This window comes from Vombatus ursinus, unplaced genomic scaffold (assembly GCF_900497805.2).
Source record: "Vombatus ursinus unplaced genomic scaffold, bare-nosed wombat genome assembly UNPS02014959.1, whole genome shotgun sequence".
Taxonomy (NCBI): Eukaryota; Metazoa; Chordata; class Mammalia; order Diprotodontia; family Vombatidae; genus Vombatus; species Vombatus ursinus.
The window spans coordinates 1,269,512-1,295,271 of NW_020954737.1; the positions used below are offsets into that span (position 1 = coordinate 1,269,512).

The window sequence follows — 25,760 nt, forward strand, 5'->3', positions numbered from 1 at the left end:
ATAAAGACACTCAATCCAGTCAAGTCTTCATCCCTCTCAAAGCTGCACTTCTAACTCTGGATTTTCTTATTGTAGCCTCCACACTCTCACCTTCCTTTTATATGTTCTCTTTTCCCAGTAGACTGTAAGCTCTTTGAGCTTGGGACTATCTTTTGCTCTGCTTGTATCTGTGTTCTCAGGACTTAGCACATTGTTTGACACCTAGTAAACACTTAATGTATACTTGTTGACTTGAATAGCTCATCACAAGAAATATAAAACCTTACCCAAGCAAAAGACTCCTTGAAAATTAGAATAGACGAAAAGAAGTTAATGACTCCAGGGGACAATAAGAAATATTAAAACAAAGTCAAAAGACTGAAAAAAAAAATAGAAGAAAATGTAAGCTATCTCATAGCAAAAACAAATGACCTGGAAAACAAATCAGGGAGAAAATATTCGAAGCATCACTGGACTACCTGAAAGCTAGGACCAAAAAAAAAAAAAAAAGTCTAGACATATTTCAAGAAATCATAAAAGAAAACTACCAAGCTCTTTTAGCACTAAAAAGAAAAAAAAAAAAACAGAAAGAACTCATCTGTCACCACCTGAAAGAAACCATCAAATAAAAACTCCCAAGAACATTATAACCACAATATAGAATTTCTGGTCAAAGAAAAATACTGCAAACAGCCAAAAAGAAAGAATTCAAAGAATAAGAAGCTGTAGTCAAGATCATACAAATTCAAATCTGTTCTCAGACACTTACTAGTTATGTGATCCTGGGCGACCTCTGTTTGCCTCAGTTTTCTCAACTGTAAAATGGGGACCCCTTTCTCCCTAATAAGGCAGAAGGCTGAGAAGTGGTTTTATTATGTTTTAATGATCTTAAAAGAAAGAAAAGGGAAAAGTAATATCCTAGGGACATAAAAGTTGGAGTAGATTAATTCACATAATTGGTATGTGCAAACAGAAGTCCATACTAAATATCACTAAAGAGAGAATAAATAAAAAAATAAATAGAAAGAATAATTTTATTAAAGACAATACCAAAATGAAACATAACAAAATTTTGGGATATAAGTCAAAGCAGTCCTGAGGGGAAAATCCGTACTTCTAAAGAGTTTCATCAATATAAGAGAGAAGGAATAGATCAATGAAATGGGCATGCAAATAAGGACAATTAGAAAAAAGAAACTAAAAAACCCCAATTAAAGAGCAAAATAAAAATCCTGAAAAACAAGATAAGATTGAAAGCAAAAATGTCCATCGAATTAATAAAACTAGGAGCTATTATTCTGAACAAATAAATTAAAACATTTGCTAATTTGATTTTTTAAAAAAGAAAACTGAAAACGAAATGACCAATATCAAAAATTTTAAAAGTTCACAAAAAAAGTAAATTATTCGAAACTATTTTGGAACATTATATGACAATAAAACTGATTATCTAAATTAAATGGATGATATGTACAAAAATATACTTATATATTTCTCTCAATTATGTTATGACCAGAAAAATGCATTTAATATTTCTGCTTTTCCTCATTTTTATGAAGTTTTTGTGTTCTAATACATGGTCATGTTTTTGTGAAAGTGCCAGGCACATCTAAGAAATAGGTTTATTTCTTATACTAATCACTAATTATTGAATTAGGACTAAAGTTTTTCCCCTTCCTGCTTCCTCATTCAGAAATCAGGGCAGGACTGATGATAAGATGAAATATTGGCAAGATGCACCCAAATGGAAATGGAAATAGAAAAACTCAGATCTGATCAAAATGTAAAGAAATTCTAGTCTAGGTGAACTGGTGAATTCCTGCCCACTGTGTTTTAGTCAGACAAGTCTGAATGGAAGTAGATTTCAGCTTTTGTCTAGATAGCCCTAGATTGGAGAGACTGGGGAGGAGTCTGGGTAGAGATAAGTCTCATTGTCCAAGGCTGAGTGATAAGAGTCCCCCAGCCCCTCATTAGAATAAGCCCATCTCTTATTATAATATTCATTCTCTCACTGTTAACCAATCAAAGGTGATTGCCGCCTATCAGGGACATCCACTCTTCCAAGGTCATACAAGCACCAAGAGGCCTGTTGTGTTTCATCTTTGGTTTATGAGAGATGGCCAAATGATCATCCTTTCATTAATTACTTGCTAACTATAATTAACAAAATGATTAATTACCCAGAAATTATGTCTCTCAAACTTTTCATGTGTCACAGAATAAAAACTACATTCAAAAAAAGACTTCAGAAACAGATTAAAAATTAAGTGAAAACTAAGTAACCTAACTCTAAAGAATGAGTGGTTCAAAGAACAAATCACAAAAGTAATCAACAATTTCATGAAAGAGAATGACAACGAGACAACATATCAAAATTTCTGCAATGCCGCCAATATAATAAAAAGGCAAAAATTTATATCTCTAAAGTCTTACATCAATAAAAGAGAGAAAATGCAGATCGGTGAATTGGCTGTGCAACAAAAACAAAACAAAAATTAAAAATAAAATAAAATTTAAACCCCTAATTAAATACCAAAATAGAAATCCTGAAAATTAAAAGAGAGATTAACAAAATTGAAAGTTAACCCCCCCCAAAAAAAGAAACCATTGAACTAATTAAATAAAGCTAAGAGCTGGTTTGTTTTTGTTTTTTAAGAAATAAAATAGATAAACCATTTGTTAATTTGACTTTTTTAAAAAAAAGAAAACGCAAATGTAATGAATCAAACAAAAAATTGAAAGAAAGATAAATTCACAACTAATGAAGAGAAAATAAAGCCATTATTAGGAGTTATTTTGCCTAAATATATGCCAATAAAGTTGACAACCTAAATGAAATGGATGAATATATACAAAAATATAAATTGCCCATATGAACAGAACAGGAAATGGAATACTTAAATAGCCCTAGCTTAAAAAAAGAAATTGAACAAGCCACAAATAAACTTTTTAAGGAAAAAAAAATAGAATCAGATGGATTTAAAAACAAATTCTACCAAACACAATTAATTCCACAGTATGTAAACTATTTTAACAAATAGGTAAAAAGGGAATCCTATCAAATTTCTATGACTTGATACTTAAGGTGATACCTAAATTAAGGAGAGCAAAAATAGAGAAAGAAAACTATAAACCAATTTCGCTAAAAAATATTGATGTAAAATTTTCAAATAAAACACTAGCAAGAAGATTATAATAATAACTCAAAAGATCATATAGTATGACCAGGCTTTTGACAAAATACAATACTCATTCCTGTTTTTAAAAAAAAAAAAAACACTAGAAAATACAGGAATAAATGTACCTTTCCTTAAAATGATAAGTAGCATCTAAAACCAAAACCAAGCATTATCTGTAATGAAGATAGTCTAGGAGGCCTTTCCAATAAGAAAATTAATTGAAGGAATAAAAATAGGAAACAAGAAAACAGAACTATCACTTTTAGAGATGATATGATAGTTGAACTAGAGAACTCTAGAAGAGTCAACTAAAAATCTAATAGAAATAAATTAACAAATTCACAAAAGTTACAAGATATAAAATGAACCCACACAAATCATCAGCATTCCTCTATACTACCAACAAAACCCAACAGGAAGAACCAGAAAGAGAAATTCCATTTAAAATAACTGCAGACAGTATAAAATACTTGGAAGTCTACCTGCCAAGATACACATAAGAACTAGATGATGATGATTACAAAACACACTTTATACAAATAAAAACAGTTCTAAATAATTGGAGAAATATTAACTGTTCATGGGCATAATATAATAATATATAATAATATAAATAATAAATAATATAATATATTATATATAACATAACATAACATAATAAAAAAGGCAATTTTACCTAAATTAATTTACTCATTCAGTGCCATATCAAACTACCAAAAAATTACTTTTCAGAGCAAGAAAAAATAACAAAATTCATCTTGAGGAACAAAAGGTAAAAAATATCAAGGAAACCAATTTTGGGCTACCTTGATTGGAAGGCAGAGTATGTTACAGGAAGTAATGTGAAATCAATCTGAAAAGACAGGCTTACAACAGATTAAGTAAGGCTTCAAATGCCAAACAGAGCAATTTGTATTTTTCATTCGAGTCAATGGGGGGGCATTGGGGAACAAGGAAATGACAAGGTCTGGTTTGTGCTTTAGGAATATCAATTTGGAAGCTGTATGGAGTATGAATTGGAGGGGGGAGAGCCCAGAAGCAAAAAGACTAATTAGGAATCTATTTCAAAAGTCTAAGCAAGAGGTCGTAAGAGCCTGCACTTGTTTGGTGGGCTCAATGAGTAGAGGAAAATGGATTGTTTAAGATGGTGTGGGGTAGAATCAATAAAAGTTGAAGAGGACACCAAGGTTTTAAACCTGTATGACTACGAAGTTGGTGGTATTATAAAAAGCCAGAACTGTTAAGGAGGAAAAGATTGAGAGGCCACTTAACCTGGGAAGTAAGTAGAGACCCCAAAGAGTATAGTATCAGTAGAGGATGGGGCAATGGAAAAAAAAATTACTTTCTGAAGCAAAGGAGTGAATACATGATCAAGGAATTGAAGTATTGGGGGTAGCAGATTTATTCTATAATTAGGATAGTTGGGGGTAGTAGATCTATTCTATAATTAGGATAGTTAGCAGACAGGGAAGCAGAGTTAAGCAAATTTTTTCGATCTGAAGTAGCTTCTGGACCTTAATGAAAACTTATTTCAGATTATCAGCTACATATATATACATATACATATACATATACATATACATATACATATAGCAATCCTAGTCTAATGCTGAGCTTAAGCAATACCAACAAACTTACCTGGAAAAGGAACAAAGGCATGTCTCATACTAACAGAAAACGGCTTTCCATTGTCTTTGACTCTTCCGGCCATCAGTGTCTGGTACTCAGAATTTACATTACAACTGCTTTTACTTTTTCTGTGGAAAGAAAAACCATAACATATATCACACTCAAAAATATATCACGGACTTATTTTTGAGTCAAGCCAGAATCTTAAATAGGAAACTGAAAATGTGTTATGTTTTGTTTAATTTTCCTAAAAGGCTTGCTTTGAGAATAGTTTGGAATGAAACTCAAGATAGTTCACAAAATTTGTAGTATGAACATTAGTTTTCTAGTCTATTAGTCTCAGTTTATATAAATTTACAAGTAGAATAGCATAAAATTCTGCCACTGTGTTCTGCACTATGTTCACTGACTGCAAATAATATATAAATGTAATCACATATCATTTTAAGGAGAGGAAGAAATTAAAATAATATAAAATGACATAATGAAAAGTTAACCCCAAAGGAAATAGCCAAGTGTTTAATAAGAAAACATTATTTATTCTGAAGAGACACCAGTTTGTTGTTGTTGTTGTTGTTTTTTTATCCTTGAATTTGAGCACCAATCTAAGAAGCATTAGCATTAGTTCCATGTCACCTCCACCCCATTCAATCCCTAACACCGTCTTTACACCGACATCGGTCTGTCTGCCCACAAATATCCTGAGCAGCAAGAAGGCTTCAACACAGACACACTTCAACACAACACACACTAAGAAAGACGTTCTAAAGATGAACCAATGCAATACCATCTAACTAATGGCCCCATTTCATTGTTTGGTATAAGATATTTGAACAGAAAAGTAAAAGGATTTCATTACATAGATACAGTTGAAGAAAGGGTCCTCGATCCCATTTCTATGACTGCTAATACAAACTAAGTGGAGTCACTATGTGACATGGCTTCTACCTGCTCCTGAAGGGTAAATTTCTGCCTTGTGCTTGAGAAGGTGGGCTCTCTCCAACTGGCGCTGGCATTTCAATCTCAAAATCCCTTGGCACATTTTGGATATTTGGCTCTGTGAAAGTTATTCTACCTGAAATTAAGCAAGATTGACAGGTACTTAAAACTAGAAAAAGATGACCATTTACTGTATGTGTAAAATGCAATTAAAAATCCAAAATTCTTTTAAAACATACAGGGCTTTAAAATAAAGGTCGAAATAAATTTAAAGTAATTAAAATTCAGAATTTGTTTTTTGTGTTATTTGTATTATATATGTAAAATAGGCATAAGCACACAATAAATTAATAACATAAATCAAGTACTGAATCAGGTAGTATTAAATGGGATTTAACACAGCTCCCTGCAAAACTATTCCAAGATAAGAAAAAGGTTATTAAAAATGAATATACCTAAAGATCTACATCCTACATTTCAAGCTAATTGACAACTTAATTAGCAGAAGACTAATAAAATGAAGCATAGGAAAAATAACTTCCTATCTCCACACATGAAAAATCATGAGTGAGGAACACACACACAAAAAAGAGTATATGGGGATTTGAAAGCAGTGATTGTCAATGGAACTCATGCACTAGAAAGAGGGGAAAGGTAAGAAGAAAGGAGACTTAGATATGAAGGACTCAAAAGTTTCAAACTTTAATGAGATCAAAATGGCCCAAACCATTTGCATAATGATGGACAAAATTATTCAATAAAAAAATTGACAGCGACACCTTAGTTAATTGACATGATCAAAGAATGGCATGTTCTGGTTTGCCTTAACTATAACACATTTTTTGCTGGAAATTATTCTAAAACATTTGAGGGAATTTCATAAAATAAGTATGAAAATTAATTACTTCCACATAACAAAAAGCATAATAATTATGCTATAAATTTTTTATATGTACTTGTTGTCTCTCCCATTAGAATGTAATGGCCTTTTGAGGAGGGATTTTTTATTTTTTGTACTTATACCCTCAGCCCTGAGCAATGGTGTAAGGGTATATAGCACTTAATAAATACTAGTTAATTGACTGATTGATTCTCAAGTATCATAATAAACATTCTAAAAGTAGCACCTACTTCCAGGGTTATTGTGAGGATAAAATGAGATAAAAATATTTTAAACTGTTTTGCAAACCTTAAAGTGCTATATAAATCCTAATTATTACTATCATTAGTAGCAGTGTAAGCTTAGTGTTTTCAAAATGTGGCTTTATTAAGGAATGAGTACATCAGCTTATACCATGTCATATTCAGCTCATTAACAGATTTTGATTTCCACATCAGATTTGTGACACATCCCCTTCTGTTTTTAGGAAAGATATGTATCACTTGTGGTGCTTCACTGAGATCATCTATGTTCACAGCATATTGAGTCCTGTGCAACTCCTTTACCAAGAGAAGATGCTTCTGTACCTGTTTCATCAGTGTCGATAACAACTGGCAGTGACTCTCTCCCTCATGGGCAATGAGCCTTCTGGACTGGCCTTGCCAAGTAAGCTGACGGCAGTTGCAGCGGCAAAATTAATCTTATTAGGTAAAGTAGAAATTCAACAATCAATCAAAATTATTTATTGAGTAATTGCTAGTAATGCTCAAGTCCCCTCGTATGAGGGCAGCAGTTATGGAAGAGAAAAAATTGTGAGCTACGCACCTAACTTGCTGAGGAAGGATGGGGAGTGACCTGGAGGTCTGCAGATGACAACGATCAAAATTTTGATTGGGTGGTAGATATCAATAACATGAACCTCAAAGGAGAGTTTATAGAGTAATGGAGGAAGGGAGAGAATCTGAAAGTGGCAATGGAGAGCAAAGAGTATTCCAAATCCCCTACCTCAACTAGGAAGCCAAGAAGAATGACTGATGGTACAGGGAAAGGGGGTCTGGAAGCCAGGTTTCAGTAAGAGAACGTAGATGAAAGTGGGAGAGGAAAAGATTTAGGATGAATATAAGTTTGTTACCTATGAAACAGGCATTCCACAGGTCACAGTGGAAGTACTAGGTGATGTCTGCTCGAAAGTGGGGTGGGAGAACTGGAAAGGACAGGAATAAGGTGACTGGGGTGGGGGGGGATGGGGAATGGGGTTTGGATGATGACCTATAGGGATTCAGAGTCACTGGCATGTCAAAAGCATGACCAGTGAGAGAATGTTCATTACTGAACGGAAGGCATCCCTGGATCTGCCTGGAAGCAAGTGCAGGGTGAGGCACAAAGTCAGAAGGTCGGATGGAAGGCCCTTCTACCCTACTCCTTTTCTTTGCAAAGGGTGGAAATTAAGCAGGAAAGGGGCATAGCAGGAGATGGAAGGATTTCTTCCTCTGTTCTTTCCCCTCCAAGATCAATAAAAATCAGTTTTGTTGTTTCTCTTTTTTTATTTTTTCTCTAATTTATTTTTTTGGTGAGGCAATTGGGGTTAAGTGACTTGCTCAGATTCACACAGCTAGTGAGTATTATGTGTCTGAGGCCGGATTTGAACTCCAGGGCCGGTGCTCTGTTTTGCCAATAAATTATTACTTAATTTCCAAAGACAGTGATGTGAGCCTCCTGACAGTTTGTTACCTACTCCCCAAGGCAGGGCTTGCTCCAGGCTAGGAAAGATCCTGTGAGATTCCTTCCCCCTCTTCCCTTTATCCTAACCCTAGTTGTGGTGAGTTTTTTGGTTATAATATGTCACCTTCTTCCCCATCATCCTATACACTCACCTGTATCTGCCTAGTGCATTACACTTTTCAAAAGTACTTTCACAGTCTGTTGTCTCATTTGATCCTCACAAAAACTTTATGACTGGAAGCCATCAAAGCCAAACATTATCCAGCATCTACTGTGTACAGACCTTAGAGCCAAGCACTTGGGGAGACATTCAGCGGAGAGACCTGATGGAACTTACAGTGGAGTTGACACTTATGATAAATATACATATTGCTAATTTTTTTGGACTGGACCTGTGATTCACTGGTACAGGGAACTCCCAGTGAGGAAAATTCCTTTACCTAGGTAGATGGGACCTTTCTGCAATTTCTATTCTCAGAGTTGTCTGAAACACTAAAAGGTTAAGTGATTTTCCCAGGGTTACACAATTACAACTGTCAGAACAATACCTGAACCCAGATATCTCCCTGACTCTAAGGCTGTCCCTCTATCTACTGTACCAGGCTTCTTTTCACAGACTGTTAATATGCATAATAATGATTATATATCAATATGTTAGATAAGTGCCCCCCAAAAAGGACTATATAAAGTCCAAAGAGGGAGATTATTTACTGACAGGTAGGACCAAGAAAGCTTTCTGGAATGGGAAGCATTTGAGGTGGGCTTTACGTGGCAGGAAGAAATTCAACAGAGGGAGGGGGTAGCATATTCCAGGCACAGAGAAAAGAAATGCTCAAGAGGGGCTTAGAGGGACAGAAAAGAGTCTAGTTTGTCTGTAACAGGATAAATAAAAAGAAGTAGTATAAAACTGGAAAGGAAGGATGACACCAGATTATAAAGAGCCTTGAATGCCAGAAAGAAGGGTTGGAACTTTATTTGGTTAGTCAACAAGGAACCACTACTAAAATTTGAGTGGCAGAGTAACATAACCAAATCTATGCACAAGGAAGATGTTTGGCAGGGCTAAGAAGAGTGGAAAGGAGGAGAGGGAGAGAGACTAATCATAGAAAGACAAATTAGGAAATTCGCAACAATCGAGCCAATGAGGGCTTGTATTAGGGTGCAAAAGTAGAAAAACAAAGGAGGATATTGATGTGAAAGATATTGAAGAAGTCAGACAAAGGAATTAAAAGAAAACCTGGAAAGATTCTGGAACAAGAGAGGGAAGAACTGAAGTCATTCCCCTTAGAGCATAATAGATGCTGTTACGGCCACTGCTCCTGGAGTGGTGGTTGTAGGTAGGCTAAAGGGACTGAAGATAGTGGAGGTAATAAGAGATTCAGAAAAGCTAATTAAGAAGGCTGGGAAGCCAGAGCAAGGTCTGTCAAAACAAATGATTGAGAATACCTCTCTCCCTATTATATCACATTCAACTGAAAGCTGGTCTCTGAAAATCTGTTCTAAAAATAGGAGTTTATTTCTAAAATTAGCTATTATTTAACAGTTCTTAAGAAGTAATTGCAAAGAATAATTTGGAACTATTCTCAAAGAGCTAGAAAACTGTGCAAACCCTTTGAATCAGCAATACTATTACATCTATAACCCAAAGAAATCAAAGAAAAGGGAAAAGGACCTCTTTGTACAAAAATATTTATAGCGACTCTTTTTGTGGTAGCAAAGATTTGAAAATTGAGGAGATAACCCATCAACTGGGGAATGGTTAAACAAATTATGGTATATGGCTGTGATACTGTTCTGTAAGAAATGATGCTGGGGATGGTTTCAGAAAAACCTGGGAAAGATTTACATGAACTGATACAAAGTGAAGTGAGCAGAAGCAGGAGAACACTGAATACAGTAACAGCAATATTGTAAGGATGATCAACTGTGAAAGAATTAACTACTCTAATATCAAGACAAAGATCCAAGACAATTCCAAAGGACCAATGATGAAAAACGCTATCTACCTCCAGAAAGAGAACTGATGAATTCTGAGTATGGACTGAAGCATACTTTTTAAACTTTATTTTTCTTGGGATTTTTGTGTGTTTTCATTTGCAAAATGGTTGATATAGAAATATGTTCTGCATGAATTTCATATGTATAATTGGTATCATATTGATTGCCTTCTCAATGCACAGGGAAAGAGCATGAAGGAGGGAGAGAATTTGGAATTCAAAATCTTTAAAAATGAATTTTTTTTTTGTTTGTTTGTTTTTTAGGCAATTAGGGTTAAGTGACTTGCCCAGGGTTACACAGCTAGTAAGTGTCAAGTGTTTGGTCTGAGGTCAGATTTGAATAAAGATGAATTTTTTAAAAAATTACATGTAATTGAGAAATATTTAGTGAAATAATTTTTTTTTTGAATTTTAAAGACATAATTCCACAGGCCAATCCATCATTACCTGTAGCACTGTGAGTCTGTGATACAGGATAGAGTCTTTCCATTCCAAGGACAGGATTCATACATTTTCCTCTCTGCAGTGGAAAGACAACTTTAGTAATAGCATTGGTGATTCTTCTCCACTCTAGAATCAAGCCTGGTAATGGATGTAACATCTTCAGTTTGTTTAAAACATCCTACCAAAGGAATATAAGGAAAATATATTTAAATTACCTTGCAAGTTTTATATAGGCATTGAGTATCTGTTAGTTTAACAACACAGCCTTTAAAATAACATGGTAAATTCCGTATATCTCAAAGTCAACAATTATTTTCTCTGGAATAAAAATAATATTATTATATCAGTAACAATTTGTAATATTCAAATACAATATTAAGGATAAACATGCAAATTATATTTAGCTTAATGGTACCACCTACCAATATCAAAGTCCAAGTCAAATAAACAAGCATTTAAAGTGCTTCCTATACACTAGGCACTGTGCTAAGTGCTGGGGATACAAAGAAAGGTAAAAACAATCACTACCCACAAGGAACTGAAAATCTAATGGAGGAGACAAGAGACAAATAACTCTGTACAAGATATATAGGCTCAAGTTCAAGATAATCTCAAAGGAAAGACACCAGCATTAAGGGGAACCAAGACAGCGTTCATGCAGAAGCTAGAATTTTAACTGAGACTCGAAGGAAGACAAAGAAGCCAGAGGTAAAGAAAGGGCTGGAGAGCGTTCCATGGGCTGGGGGGTGGGGGGGTTGGAGGAGAGAAAGTGGAAGGTGTTATGAAAACTTCAAAAATAGAGGATTTTATATCTACTACTAGAGGTGCTAGGGAGATGCTGGGGTTCATTGAATGGTAGGTGACATAGTCAGACCTGTGCTTTCAGGAAGATCAGTTTGAGAGACAAATGGAGGATAAACTGGAACGGGGACACCAACCAAAAGGCCATTGCAATAGTCCAGCTGTGAGGAAATAAGGGCCTGCACCATAGTGATGAGACAAAGGGGCATATATAAGATATGTGAGGAAGGTAGAATCAACAAGACTTAGCAACTTGTTGGACATGGGCAGCAAGAAGTTGAGGAAGACACCCGGATTATAATTAAGCCTGGATGACTGAGAAAATCATGGTCTCTTCAATAGTAATAAGAAAATTAGTGAAACGGAATGGTTTGGAAAGGGAAAGAAAATGAGTTTAATAGCCCAAGCTAGAGTGAGAGGGAAGAAGAGGGAGGTGCAATTAAATTCAACATGTTCAAAAAACTTTTTCTTTTTTTCTTTTGAACATGTTGAATTTAAGATTTCTAGGAGGCATCTAGATGTCCAACAAAGAATTGGAGATGTAAGACAAGAGATCAGGAAAGAATTCAAGACTGAATAATTTGGGTATAATATATATATTATATATATATTATATGTAATATAATAATTTGAAGATCTGGGTACAATTTGCATAGAGATGATAATTAAATACATGGGAATTGATGAAATCATCAAGTGAAATAATATATAGTGAGAAGAGGGCTCAGGACATACCCTTGGAGGAAAGCCACTGTGAAGCATATGAAAATCCAGCAAAAGAGACAGAGAAGGAGTGGTCAGACAGGCAGGAGCAGAATCAGGAAAGAGCAGCGTCAAAGTACAGCAGAGAGAAAACATTATTATGGAGAAGAAAGTGAGCAATAGTGTCAGAGACTGCAGAAAGGTCAAGAAAGGTAAACACTAAGAAAAGGTGATTAGATTTGTCAATTAAGAGACCATAGGTAACTGTGAAGAGAATAGTTTCAATTCAATGATAAGACCAGAAGCCAGACTACAAAGAGTTAAGAAGAGAATGAGCTAAAAAAAACTCAAAAGATATTTAGTAGAAAGAACATTTAGGCCAAGGGTTCTTAACCTTTTTTTGGTTCATTAATCTCTTCAGCAGTGAAGCCTATGGAAAATTTCTCAGAATAATGTTTTTAAATGAATAAAATAAACTGCATAGGAAAAATACAAAAGAAACTAATTATATTGAAATACAGACATCAAAATATTTTAAGGAACAACTTCACCTACCTCAGATTAAGAACCCTTGATGTATATATCTTTAATTTTATAGCTATAAATTATAAATGGATAAACAATCTAAATATAAAGTTACATAAAAATGAGAAGAATGAAACATCACACAATTAACAATTATGGCTAAGAGAAAAGAATTCCTGACATTCTATGTATCACTTTAAAATTTGCAAAGTGCTTTAGGTTAGCTTATTTATTCTTCATAATAATAACCCTGTGATCTAAGTGGCACAGGTATTATTATATGTGTAGCACCTGTATCCCATTGGGCAGATGAGGAATCTAAGGCTCAGAGATGTTGACTGATTCGCCCAGAGTCACCCAGCTAAGTGAATGAGGCAGGATTCACACTTCAGGTCCTCTTTATTCCAAGTTTAGTACTCTAGCCACAATGACACACAGCCTCTTATGATAATATGACTGATGATGTATAATTAAAAAATTAAAGATAAAAGTTAATGAAATTTGGCAGATTTCACACAAATAGTTCTGAGTTACCACTTCATATCCATCAAATTGACAAAGATAGAAATAGTTTTGTGTATTTGAAGATGCAGTTTATTTATCAAAACCACTAAAATAACCCACAGGGCAGAAACTTCAGTACGTATTTAACAGTTCATGGGAGGAAACAAGCTAGGAAATGGGGACCTATACCCCCCAAGAGAAAGTCTTGTTGAAAAGCAGATGGAATCAGTTTCATACATGAACCTGTCTTTCTGCTCTTCTCTGTATATTAAAATGTTCATGTGTGTTAAGTTCATAATAAAAATAAAATAAAAAACTTAACAAAACAAGTGAATGTGATGGTAAAGAGGAACAGAAAACAAAATGAATTGATTGATCTAATATTGATAAAACATTCCATATATCCAATCAGTTACCCAATTTTGCCATTATACCTTATAAACATTTCTTTAATCTAACCCTTTCTCTACCCTCACACATCTACCACCTTAGTTCAAGACCTAATGATCTCTCACTTAGATTATCACAACAGCATCCTGGTAAATTTTCCTGCCTAAAGTCTCTCCCCACTCCAGTCAATCTAACAGACACAAATTTTCCTTAAATACAGATCTAGGGGGTAGCTAGGTGGCCCCACTGCCTGGTATCTAGAGAAAGTCACTTAACCTCTGTTTGCCTCAGTTTCCTCATCTGTAAAATGGGGATAATAATAGCATTTCCCCTGCAAGGCTGTTGTGAGGATTAAATGAGATACTGATTATCTTAGCACAGTGTTTCATACATAGTAAATGCCATACAAATGTTAAGTGTTATTATCTGACCATGGCCCCTAGTTCAGTGGCTTCCTGTTGACTCTAGGATAAAATATGAATTCTTCTGTTTAGCTTTTAAAGCCCTAGATAGTCTAACCCCAATGTATCTTTCCAGCCCAACTGAACATTAACCTCTCTTGCAATCTACAACTCAGCCAAACCTGGAGCCCACATGGTTTTTTTTTCTCTTACAAATACTACCCTCGGGGCAGCTAGGTGGTACAGTGGATAGAGCACCGCCCTGAAATCAGGAGGACCTGAGTTCAAATCGGGCCTCAGACCAAACACTTGACACCTACTAGCTGTGTGATCCTGGGCAAGTCACTTAATCCCAATTGCCTTAAGAAACAAAAACAAAAACAAAAAAATACTACCCTGAAGAACACCATATAATTTGATTTTTCTTATTTGTTTAATGATGTTTACTACATGCAAAGAAAAAGAGTTTGGCCCTTTTATGCAGCCAAGTTGGAGATTCTGGGTAAGTCATCAGAAAAGTATAAAGATAGATTGCCTCCATTTTGAGAAGGGTCATGCTGGGCAGATAGACAGCGGGCAAGAAGCAAGGACTCTAAATGGCAGCCTGGAGAAAAGAGAAATTAAGGGAGGTTTTTTAAGACATAATTGTCATCTTTCCTCTTAATAGTATCTGGGAACAGACTTAAAGAGACAGCATCAAAAGACCAATGATGAAGCACGCTCACTTCCTAACAAGAGAAGATGAGCTCAAGGTTACAGAATGACAAATACATTTTTGGACCCAGACAATATGGGAATTTGTTTTGCTTAACTACCTATGTAAGATTGCAAAAGAGAAAATTAAAGAGGATCACTGAAGTATTTTTTTAAATTCACAAAAGAGAACAGAAAGAAGGACAGAATGAAACACAAATAAGTAGGAGAACTAGAGGGTTACATACTGAATTTATTATATTTTAAAAAACAATTAACTTATGGGATGCAGTGAAAGCATTTCCAAATCTTAAATTGTATTATAAAGCAGCAATCATCAAAACTACTTGGTACTGGCTAAGAAATACAGTGGTGGATCAGTGGAATAAGCTACATATATAAGACACAACAGTCAATGTCTATAATAATCTACTATTTGATAAATCCAAAGACTGCAGCTTCTGGGATAAGAACTCACTATTTAACCAAAACTGCTGGGAAAAGTAGAAAAGAGTATGGCAGTAACTAGGCATAGACCAACATCTTACACCCTATACCAAGATAAAATCAAAATGGGTAAATGATTTAGATATAAAGATGGATACTATAAGCAAACTAGGAGAGCAAGGAATAGTTTACCTATCAGATCTATGGAGAAGGGATGAAATTAAGGCCAAACAAGAGAGGTAGAGACCATTATGAAATGCCAAGTGGTTGACTTTGATTACATTAATTGAAAAGCTTTTGCACAAACAAAGCCAATGCAACCAAGATTAGCAGAGAAGCAGAAAGCTGGGAAATAATTTTTATAGCCTGTGACTCTGATAAAGGCCTCATTTCTAAAATATATAGAGAACTGAGTCGAACTTATAAGAATACAAGTCATTTCCCAATTGATAAATGGTCAAAGAATATGAACAGGCAGTTCTCAGATGAAGAAATTAAAGCTATCTATAGTCATATGAAAAAATGCTCTAAATCACGATTGATTAGAGAAATGCAATTTAAAACAACTCTGAGGTACCATATTACACCTATCAGATTGGCTAACATGACAAAACAGGAAAATGATAAATGTTGGAGAAGATGTGGGAAAATTGGAACATTAATGCATTGTTATTTTGTTGTGAACTGAGTTGTGAACTGATCCAACCATTCTGGAGAGCAATTTGGAACTATGCCCAAAGTGCTATAAAATTGTGCATACCCTTTGACCCAGCAATACCACTTCTAGGTCTGTATCCCAAAGAGATCATAAAAACAGGAGAAGGACCCACATGTACAAAAATATTTATAGCAGCTCTTTTTGTGGTGGCAAAGAATTGGAAATTGAGGGGATGCCCATCAACTGGGGAATGGCTGAACAAGTTGTGTTATATGAATGCAATGGAATACTAGTGTGCTATAAGAAACAATGAGTAGAACGACTTCAGAAAAACCTGGAAAGACTTATATGAACTGATGCTGAGTGAAGTGAGCAGAACCAAGAGAACATTGTATACAGTAACAGCCACACTGTGAGATGAATGACTTTAATATTAAGACTTAGCTCTTCTCAGCATTGCAAGGATCTAAGACAACTCCAAAAAACTCATTATGGAAAAAGCTATCTACATCCAGAGAAAGAACTATGGAATCTGAATGCAGATGGAAACATACTATTTGCTCCCCTTTTCTTCTGTTGTTTTGTTTTGATTCTTCTTTCTCCTGGTTCCTCCCATTGTTTCTAATTTTCTTTACACCATGACTAATGTGAAAACATTTTTAATATGAATGTATAAGTACAGCCTATATCAGATTGAAGTCTTGGGTAGGGGGGAGGAGAAGGGGAAGAAAATTTAAAACTCAAAATCTTATGAAAGTGAATACTGAAAACTAAAAATTAATAGTTTTTTTAAATAAAAAGACAATTATAAATATAGTACACATGCAGATTCATGTATAATCTTCCTGTTTTACTTGTATATGGAAATGCTCATTTTATTTGGTGTTGGTCAAGTCCAGAATAAAAACGAAAAATGAGTTAATAAAAAAGAGAATAGAACAGTAAAAAGTGTCTTGAAATAGTCCTGAAGATGGAGAAAGTTTAAAACATTCCCTTAGATACATAAAAATAATCAAAGTTACATAAGCGGTACCTAGAATAATTAAGCAGCAATAATAGCATTTATTTATACTTAGAAATTTTGCTTTTCTTTGAATACTTGTTTTACATTAGGAATTATATTACTTATAGGAAAATTTAATCAACATATGCACTATTTCCTTAATAAATTAGAGTTTAGCTAAAAATACACAATTGAGTAGATTATGTTAATATGCCATATATTTACTTCTCCCAATTTTCCATGCCTGAACAAAGACTTGTTAAACGTAAGGTACCCAAAATAGACACCTCCATTGATCAACAGCAATGCTCAAAATAAAGGCACAGTGCCTAGGAAATCTTAATTCATCTCCATGACATTATCTGCACACACTAAACTCACTCAGTTATAGATCCTAAGTGCTATGAAAAGATAATGAGGATTTTCTGCTTTTTTTCTTTTCTAGATGATTTACTGTACTAGAGCTGAACTGTATTGCTGCTGAGTGAATACAAATTTATCTATCACCTAACCACGTTCCACATTCATCCACTCCAGACAACTTCCATCTGCCCTTCTACTGGGCACACACAACTTCATGCTCCCTACCACCACCACTTTCCACCTCTTGCTCTGGTAACAGCAATCAAATCAATACTACCAATATTTCTGGAAAACGTATGACAACTGACTGCTCTCTGCTATCACTTCTTACTCTTATGGCTCCCAAACTAAAACTTCCTTCCCTGGCCTCTACTCCCCTATATATGTTGTCACTCCCTATTAGGAGAATAGTTATTGTGTCACTTTTCCATTTGTATACACAGCAACTAGCATACGTGGTACACAAACAGACTCTTTTTTTTTTTTAAGGCAATTGGGGTTAAGTGACTTGCCCAGGGTCACGCAGCTAGTAAGTGTCAAGTGTTTGGTCTGAGGCTGGATTTAAACTCAGGTCCTCCTGACTTCAGGGCTGGTGCTCTATCCACTGCGCCACCTAGCTGCCCCTACACAAACAGACTCTTAAATGATTTTTCATCTATTCATTCAAGCAATGATGGCCACCACTGGTTTTATAGGCTTTCTAAGTAACCAGTATTTCTATTTTTATCTGAGTGAGTTCAAAAGTCAGGAACCATTAACTCTGAATCTTAATTCTGAATCCCAAAATTATGTGAACAAATAGTTAGGAGAACGCCAAACAGAATTTTGACTTTGCTGCAAAATTTCCTGAAAGTATTACCTTACTAGCACTGAACTGCTTGCCTATCTTGGTACTACGTCCATTTGTAATCATCCTTCTAGTAGAACCCAGAGTTTTCTTGTTTCCTTGAACTCCATTTGGTGGTAATTTCAATTTCAGAAATAAAACCTGAAAGAAAAATGGCATTTTTTTAAGTCAAATATCTTATCAATGAAAGGTCAAAATAAACTATCATATGGTAAACAGCTGAATTACACTAAAGATGACCTAAAATTAAGATGTCATTCAGAAAGTACTTTAAAAAGCTGACTGAGGAAATAGGCTGTATAGAGAAACTTGACTCTAGATCAGGGATGGGGAACTTTTGGCCTCGAGGCCACACAGGGCCCTCTAGGTCCTCAAGTGTGGCCCTTTGACTGAATCCAAACATCATAGAACAAATAGAATATCAAAGAACTTCATAGAACATCACAGAACTTCATAGAACAAATCATCTTAATCTGTTCTATGAAGTTTGGATTCAGTCAAAGGACCAGATGTGGCCTCAAGGCTACAGATTCCCCATCCCTGCTCTAGGTATTAAGTATACTATATAGGAATATTTAGTAAAGAAAATTAATTATTCAACATCTTTTTTGAATTTTAACAGTGTACCTACTTAATCATTTAAGTGGAGAGAGAGAGGGGCAGAGAGAAAGACAGAGAAAGAGATTGGGGGGGGTGGGAAGAAGCAGTTGCAAAATTAACAATTCCAAAATAAGGACAGAGTCAAGATGGCAGAGTGAAAGATCACAACTGCCAAACCTTCTCCAAAACCTCTCCTGTAAAATGACGGCAGAAAACACCAAACAGAATTCTGAGCAAGAAAGCCAAGAAAATGTCACAATGAGTGACTTTTTTCCAGAAAAAGGCAGCTTAAGAAGACTGAAAGAGAGATTTACAGACACGGTCAAAGGCAAGGCAGAATCAGCACTGGTTGTGGGCTATGAAACAGCAGCAGTGCCTGGGGATGGTAAGGGACTGAACATCTGGTCAAAAGCAATACAGACTCTTCAGGAAGGACAATGTAAAAAAAGAGAGGATGACTAGAAGAGAACAGAATGGAAGGAAATAGACAGTTAGCAATAACAACTGTGAATATGAATGGGATAAACTCACCCATAAAAGAGAAGAGAAAATAGAATGATTTATAAACTAAAATACATTATCTTGTTTTACAAGAGATACACTTGAAACAGAAAGATACACACAGAATTAAAGTAAGGGGCTGGAACAGAATCTCTTTTTGCTGTTTTTTGGACTTATTTATTTATTTATTTAGGTGAGGCAATCGGGGTTAGGTGACTTGCCTAGAGTCACACAGTAAGTATCATTTGTCTGAGGCCAGATTTGAACTCAGGTCCTCCTGACTCCAGGGTCAGTGCTCTATCCACTGCACCACCTGGCTGCCCCCTTTTTGGACTTTTTTTAAATATATCAATTAGTTGTGTTTATTTCTTTTCCTCTTCAAAAAATGCCACCTGTTACATAGGATAGCTCTCTGGGAGGGGAAAGGGGAGGAATACTTAGGATAACTATGATTATGTAAGAAATAGAACATATTAATAAAAACTTATTTAAAAATAAACAAAATCATGATCGTTTTAAAAACACCATGATAAAAAGGCATAGATTGTACTTATTTACTGATCTTATCCCCACTGTACAAACCTCAGCAATGTCATCTGGAGAAGTAAAGGAGAAGCTATGACCTACTAGTTCATAGGCTTGAGCCTCAATTGCATTTAGTTTGGCTTGCATGACATGTTTCTGACTCTCACACTCTGCAGTACTAAAACCTATACCATTTAGTTCCAGTAAGGCCAAACAATACTGGGAGGGCATTTCTACTTTACAGAAAACATCTGGAAGAAAAAAAGAAAAGCACACAAAAGTCATTAATATCTTGTCAGTTATGAATGATTAAATCAACTGCATTACTAAAATGCATTTAATACACATCTGTAGTCAAGTTTCTTAGATGACCCTATTAAATTATGCTTTTCCTTAGGTTTCAATTTCCTGAGCACTACTATAAACAAACTCACCAAAGCAAACAGAAATGGACAGAAAACATCTTCGCTCATAGTCAGTATCATCCTCTTCTGAGAGAATCATAGAAAAAGTTATGATAATTTGGTATAAAAAAAGGATTACAAATGTAAAAAAAAAAATATTTCCCTGAAGGAGATAGATATCTTTGTCAAATTAACCACAAATCAGTAATAATATTTATTTCAAAGTGGGTATGTATACTTGATTATTATTCAACAACATTCAGGATGGAGGAAATAACTAATGGTACTCTGTATCTGAATTTAACCAATCTGACCCCCTCTGATTAAGTAGCATTTTTGGAAGACTAGACTTCAAAGGATTTTTGTTCAGGCTGGAATTAAGCTCTATAGCAATTCGAAGCAAAATCAAGACTCTTGCCTTGAGTAAGTAAGTTTTAGGTGAAAAAGTGCATAATAAGAATTCATTTAACTGTTTCATACAACTTGCTTCATAGATTGATTATTGTGGCAACTAAGCTTTATAATGATAATGCCACAGCCACTGGTTCACTAGCTAAAAGCATAGGATAAATTTAGGCTTCCCTGAAACTAAGCTATAACAAATAGTTTTGTAATAATAATAATCATAGCTAATATTTACATAGCACATGTTATGTGCCAGGTACTATGCTAAGTGCTTCACAATCATCTCAATTGACCTTCACAACAACCCTGGGAGGTTGCTTGTTATTATTCCAATTTTAAAGATGAGGAAACAAGGCAGGCAGAAGTTGTGACCTGCTCAAAGTTACACAATTAATGAGTGTCTAAAGGCTGGATTTGAACTCTAGCCTTCCTGAATCCTGGTCCAGCACTCCATTCACTGAGTTTTAGGTGACTGATCAGGACCAATTAACTTTTGGCACTGAGGCAATAGGGGAATTTAGATGAGGTTACTCATATCAGTCATGTTTAGCATGTAATTTAGAGAAGAAAAGGACTACAATTAAGACACTTCTGTTCCTCTCTCAAAGTTTCCTATGTACTTATCAACATGGATACAAAGGAACATTGCAAAACTTCATGGAAGGCAAGGGTAACTGCCATGTGAATTGTTATGGATGTTATTTTCAAACTCAAATGGGATAAGCTGAAAAGCAACTATAATAAGCTTTATTATGTAAATGGGGGACAAGGAATATATTTAGATCTAAGTGCTCAATTGTGAATGATTTCCACTTACAGAAGTCATTATCTTTGTGAGTCTTACTTATCTACCTAACATTATTAGTTCTTAGGGTGATACAAATTTGAAATGGTTCATAGGAAATAAACAATGATGATATTAGGATTAAGTCATTTCATATAAGAAACACTTGAAAGAAATGAGGATGTTTGACCAGGAAAAAACAAAGTTCTGTGTTGTTCCAAAATAGAGAAAAAGGACCTAATGAATGGAAGTTACATAGGTACAGAAAGATTTAGAGCTATGCAACACAATAATGAGTTTTTAGTGATTTAATGGATTCAACCAGTAGGTAAAGGATGATTTCCTAGTCATATTGTACAAAGTAATTTTACATTTGTTCAGAAACTGGATTATGTGAATCCTCAGGCCCCTCTTAATGTCAAGATTATACAATTCTACCCTATTTGGAGCTAGGCTGTGAAGCATATGGACTCCAGCTCTGAATGTATATATCTCTGATCATGTAAAATGGCTTTTATTTTGTTTTTTTGTTTTTTTTCTTTTAAGATGGCTTTTAACAGCACTGGTCACCCACTATTAAGTTCATTTGAGTGGTCAGACAAATACCTGTTTTAATAAAGAAGTTCCATGAAATAATGTAACTTTTCTACAGAAGTCAAACAAAGCTTTGAAAAAAGAAAAAGTTTCAATAATAATAAATATTGACTGAATGCAGAGATAGTATGGCAGTGTAAGCACAAAAAATCAAAGCATTTTCCAATAAGAGGGGACCTCAGTGTCCAGCTAGTCCAACAATACCTGAAAAAATAATCTTTGTTCCACTATACTTAACAAGTACCATGCAGTCTTTGCTTGAAGATCTTCAATAGGAAGGGAGGGGAGATAGAGGGTTAGTGGGAAGGGACAACCCACAAAATTCCCAAAGAGCCAATTTCACTTTTAGAAAAGTCTATTAGTTAGGAAGTCTTTACATCATCTGAACTTGTCTCTTTGCAGCTTTTACCCCCTGGTTCCAGTTCTGGTCTGCTGAAGTCGAAGAAAACAAATCTGATTCCACTTCCACAAGGCAGAGAACTGCTGTATCTGACATGTGGGGAGGTTTTCCTGATAGGGAATTACCTCTACAGAAAATAATCAGGGGTCTGGACCTACCTCCACCAAAAAAAACTCATTTATGATATAGTCTGTAATTTATACATAATAACTAATAACATTCAAGAGACAAGTCTGGCCTCTTTTACCAATAATTACCAAGGCACATACATTTAGATATAGAGTGTTTCGTGCAAACAAAAACATTATTCTTTCATAGTTGCATTCTTGAAAAAAATAAAAATATATAAATAATTGTGCCTTTCATGTGATTCTATTTATAGAAAATGTGTACCTAGCTCAGAATGTGTATTTTTAGGCAATATGGTACAGTAGAAAGAACACTGGATTTGGAGTCACAGGATCTGGGTTCACATTTCAGCTCTGCCACAGGCTACCACCATGACCTTGGACAAACTACTTCATCTCTCAGTATTTTTTAAACTTTAAAATGAGTAAGTTGGACTAAAATGATCTCTGAGGTCTCTTCTAGCTCTAAAACTATGATCCCATGACTTCCTCTTCTGCACCAAAGGATGCCCATGTATTCTGGGATGTGAAATGTTCTGGGATGTTGTGTAAGGAAGGTCACAAGCCAGCATCTTCTCTCCTGCTCCTCTCCTCATCACCCTCCTTATCTTTGGCATTATCAAAACATTGAGAAATTTGTTTCCTGAGACTCTTACCTTGTAGCTTTTCTTTTTCTAACAGCAAATTGAGTCTAGTCATAGAATTGAAGATGAGAATAGATTCGATGGCTGCTTTGTATCGGCCAGAGTGGTTATCGCTGGTATTCAGTCCCAGGTTTTGAATGCCTTGGCCCGTTTCTATCCCCTCCAATAATGGTAGCTCATGAGAAAGAAAGCTTGTAACTATATTGTGCAGTGTTGGCTCTTTAGAGTCAGGATCTAGTAACCAGCAGGCCACCTGAAAATGAAATGTACCTGAGTATTTTATAAAAATATGTAAATATGACCAAAAAGAAGCAACCTATTCTTGACCGCCCTTCCCTGTTGCTAGCCAAAAAGTAGAAGACAACATAAGAAACTAAATGAATTTCCAATGCCAATAAGAGCAGGACCAGCTCAATATTAATTAAAGTTAATTAAATTAATTAATTAAAATTTAAAAACTCTAACCAGTATCACTTTTTTAAGTAAAGAAAAATAAATTGAGAAAGACTTCAAACCTTTGGATCTTCAAAACTTCCTGCCAGAGAAATGCCACAAGACAGAAGTAGTATCTTATAGTTCTGGATGAAGTTGTAGATGATAACTGAACCTTCTTTCATAGAGATTTGCTGCAAACAAGCCTGAATCTGCCATAGTCTCTCATTCACAGTCAGGTTTGGATCCAAAGAAGGTGGTGCTAAACTGGCACTGATTTCTAAAAAGAGTTTTTAAAGGGAAAAATATATGCCATTAGTTGAGGCAATCCAATTCAGCAAACACTTTTTAAACACCTACTGCATGAATAAAAGGTTTCTGTTTCAATCAGCTCAAAGGATGGGGAGGGAAGAAATAACATTAAATTGAGACTACCACAAAATAGTCAGAATTCTGAGAAGTAAGCTAAGAAGGTGGTCTTGGGCTCCCATCATCCCAGAACACAGGTCCATCAGTTCAATTCAAGAAAACATTTATTCAATACCTACTGTATAGAAGACGCTTTGTTAGGTAATAGGGATAAAAAGACAAAAATGAAACCACTCTCTCCCTCCAGGAATTTATATTTAACTGAGGAAATGCAACTTGCATCAGATAAACTACAAAATCAAACATCTCATGAGCACCTTTTTTTTTTTTGCTGCATCTGATTTTTTTCTTTCTTTTTAAAAAAACTGATGCCTTTTTTAAAATATCAGTTATTTCTCACTACCTTTATGCTCCCATTGAACTCTCTCTTGTATCAAAAAACAGTTACATAAAATTTACTGGCAAAGCAACCACATCTGACAGTGTGTACAACAGGTGCAACTAGGCAATCTTGAATCTCTCTATTGAGAAAAGGGAAGTAGACAGTTTTGTTTTGTTGTTGTTGGGTTTTTTGTTTTTTTTTTGGCTAGGCAATGGGGTTAAGTGACTTGCCCAGGGTCATACAGCTAGTAAGTGTTATGTGTCCAAAGCTGGATTTGAACTCAGGTCCTCCCAAATCCAGGGCTGGTGCTCTATCTACTGCACCATCTAGCTGCCCCAACAATTTTAAACACATGCAAACACATATCCTGGCTGTCCGCCAAAAATTATTTTGTTACTTTCATCACGAATATAATCTAGGTCAGGATCACAGAATCCACCTAAAAAAATATGAATATCCTGAAAGAGCCCCCACAAAACTACACAATCCTCAATATAACTAAATGATGCTAACTTACCAGAATGGTTTTCTTCTTGTTGCAGTGACAAATAGTAGGCATCCCTTTCACCCCAGCACACAGCCAGTCCAACCAGCAAGATGTCTTCATGGCCTTTAACAGGAAACCCATCATCTGTAACTGGTATTAGTTCAGGTGATCTTACTAAATGAAGATAAAATGAAGTAAAATTATAAAAGTTACCTATAAAAGCAGTTTGTTACTAAAAATTTAATTAAAAACCTATATACCTGACATGTCAAACCATGCTTTTGTTTTATACAATTTTTGATTCTATCTACATCTGCACCTTACTCTCATCAGAGATATTTGACACAAAGGTATTTTCCCACTTGATAGTTTCTCTTATTCGAGTTGCATTGATTTTGTTCATGCAAGTCTTAAAATTTTGTTTTGTCTTCTTTGATCCATTCTATTCTATTTGGTAATGAAGCCTCCCTCTAATCATAACTGTAAAAAGGTACATCTCTCCATTTTTTATTTTTTTCTCTGGGTAACTCTTTATATTTCAGGCTGCATGTATCCATTTTGTATGTGTTGTGAGATGCCAGTATAACCTTGTTTTCTGCCAAACTACTTTTTTAGTTTTCCAGAAATTCTTTTCTTTCCCAAGTAATTTACTGAACACTAAGCAACTGTGTTCACTTGCTTCTGAGTCTTGCTTATCTAGACTATATACCCAGAGTGGGTCTAGATAGGGTAACTACTAAATATTTTGTTCATTTTGCAGTGATGCTGAATAGAATTCTTCTTTCCCTGGTTTCCTAGTAATTTTTATTAGTATTCTATAAAGATCCTGATGATTTCTTTTGACTTAATTTCTATCTTGCTACTTTGTTAAACCAAAGGCCCATAAATTCAAAAATCAGAAAAAATTTCTGTAGACTGCATGGCACAGAAGAGCACTGTATTTGTAGTGAAAGAACTTTGATTTAAAAATCTAGCTTTGCTGCTTACTATGTGACAGAGTGC

At 35.1% G+C, this 25,760-nt stretch overlaps 1 protein-coding gene across 1 annotated transcript in view; it reads right to left on the reverse strand.

The window, feature by feature from the left end:
- Positions 1–25,760, reverse strand: part of POLQ (DNA polymerase theta) — a 119,858-nt gene that overhangs the window by 29,306 nt on the left and 64,792 nt on the right. The window contains exons 17-24 of the mRNA XM_027845167.1: positions 24,789–24,932; positions 23,604–23,800; positions 23,101–23,341; positions 19,787–19,980; positions 18,116–18,244; positions 10,773–10,947; positions 5,736–5,862; positions 4,797–4,915 (exon numbers count right to left, since the gene is read on the reverse strand). Of these exons, the coding sequence (XP_027700968.1) occupies positions 4,797–4,915; positions 5,736–5,862; positions 10,773–10,947; positions 18,116–18,244; positions 19,787–19,980; positions 23,101–23,341; positions 23,604–23,800; positions 24,789–24,932 (1,326 nt within the window). The remainder of the gene's footprint in view (positions 1–4,796; positions 4,916–5,735; positions 5,863–10,772; positions 10,948–18,115; positions 18,245–19,786; positions 19,981–23,100; positions 23,342–23,603; positions 23,801–24,788; positions 24,933–25,760) is intronic.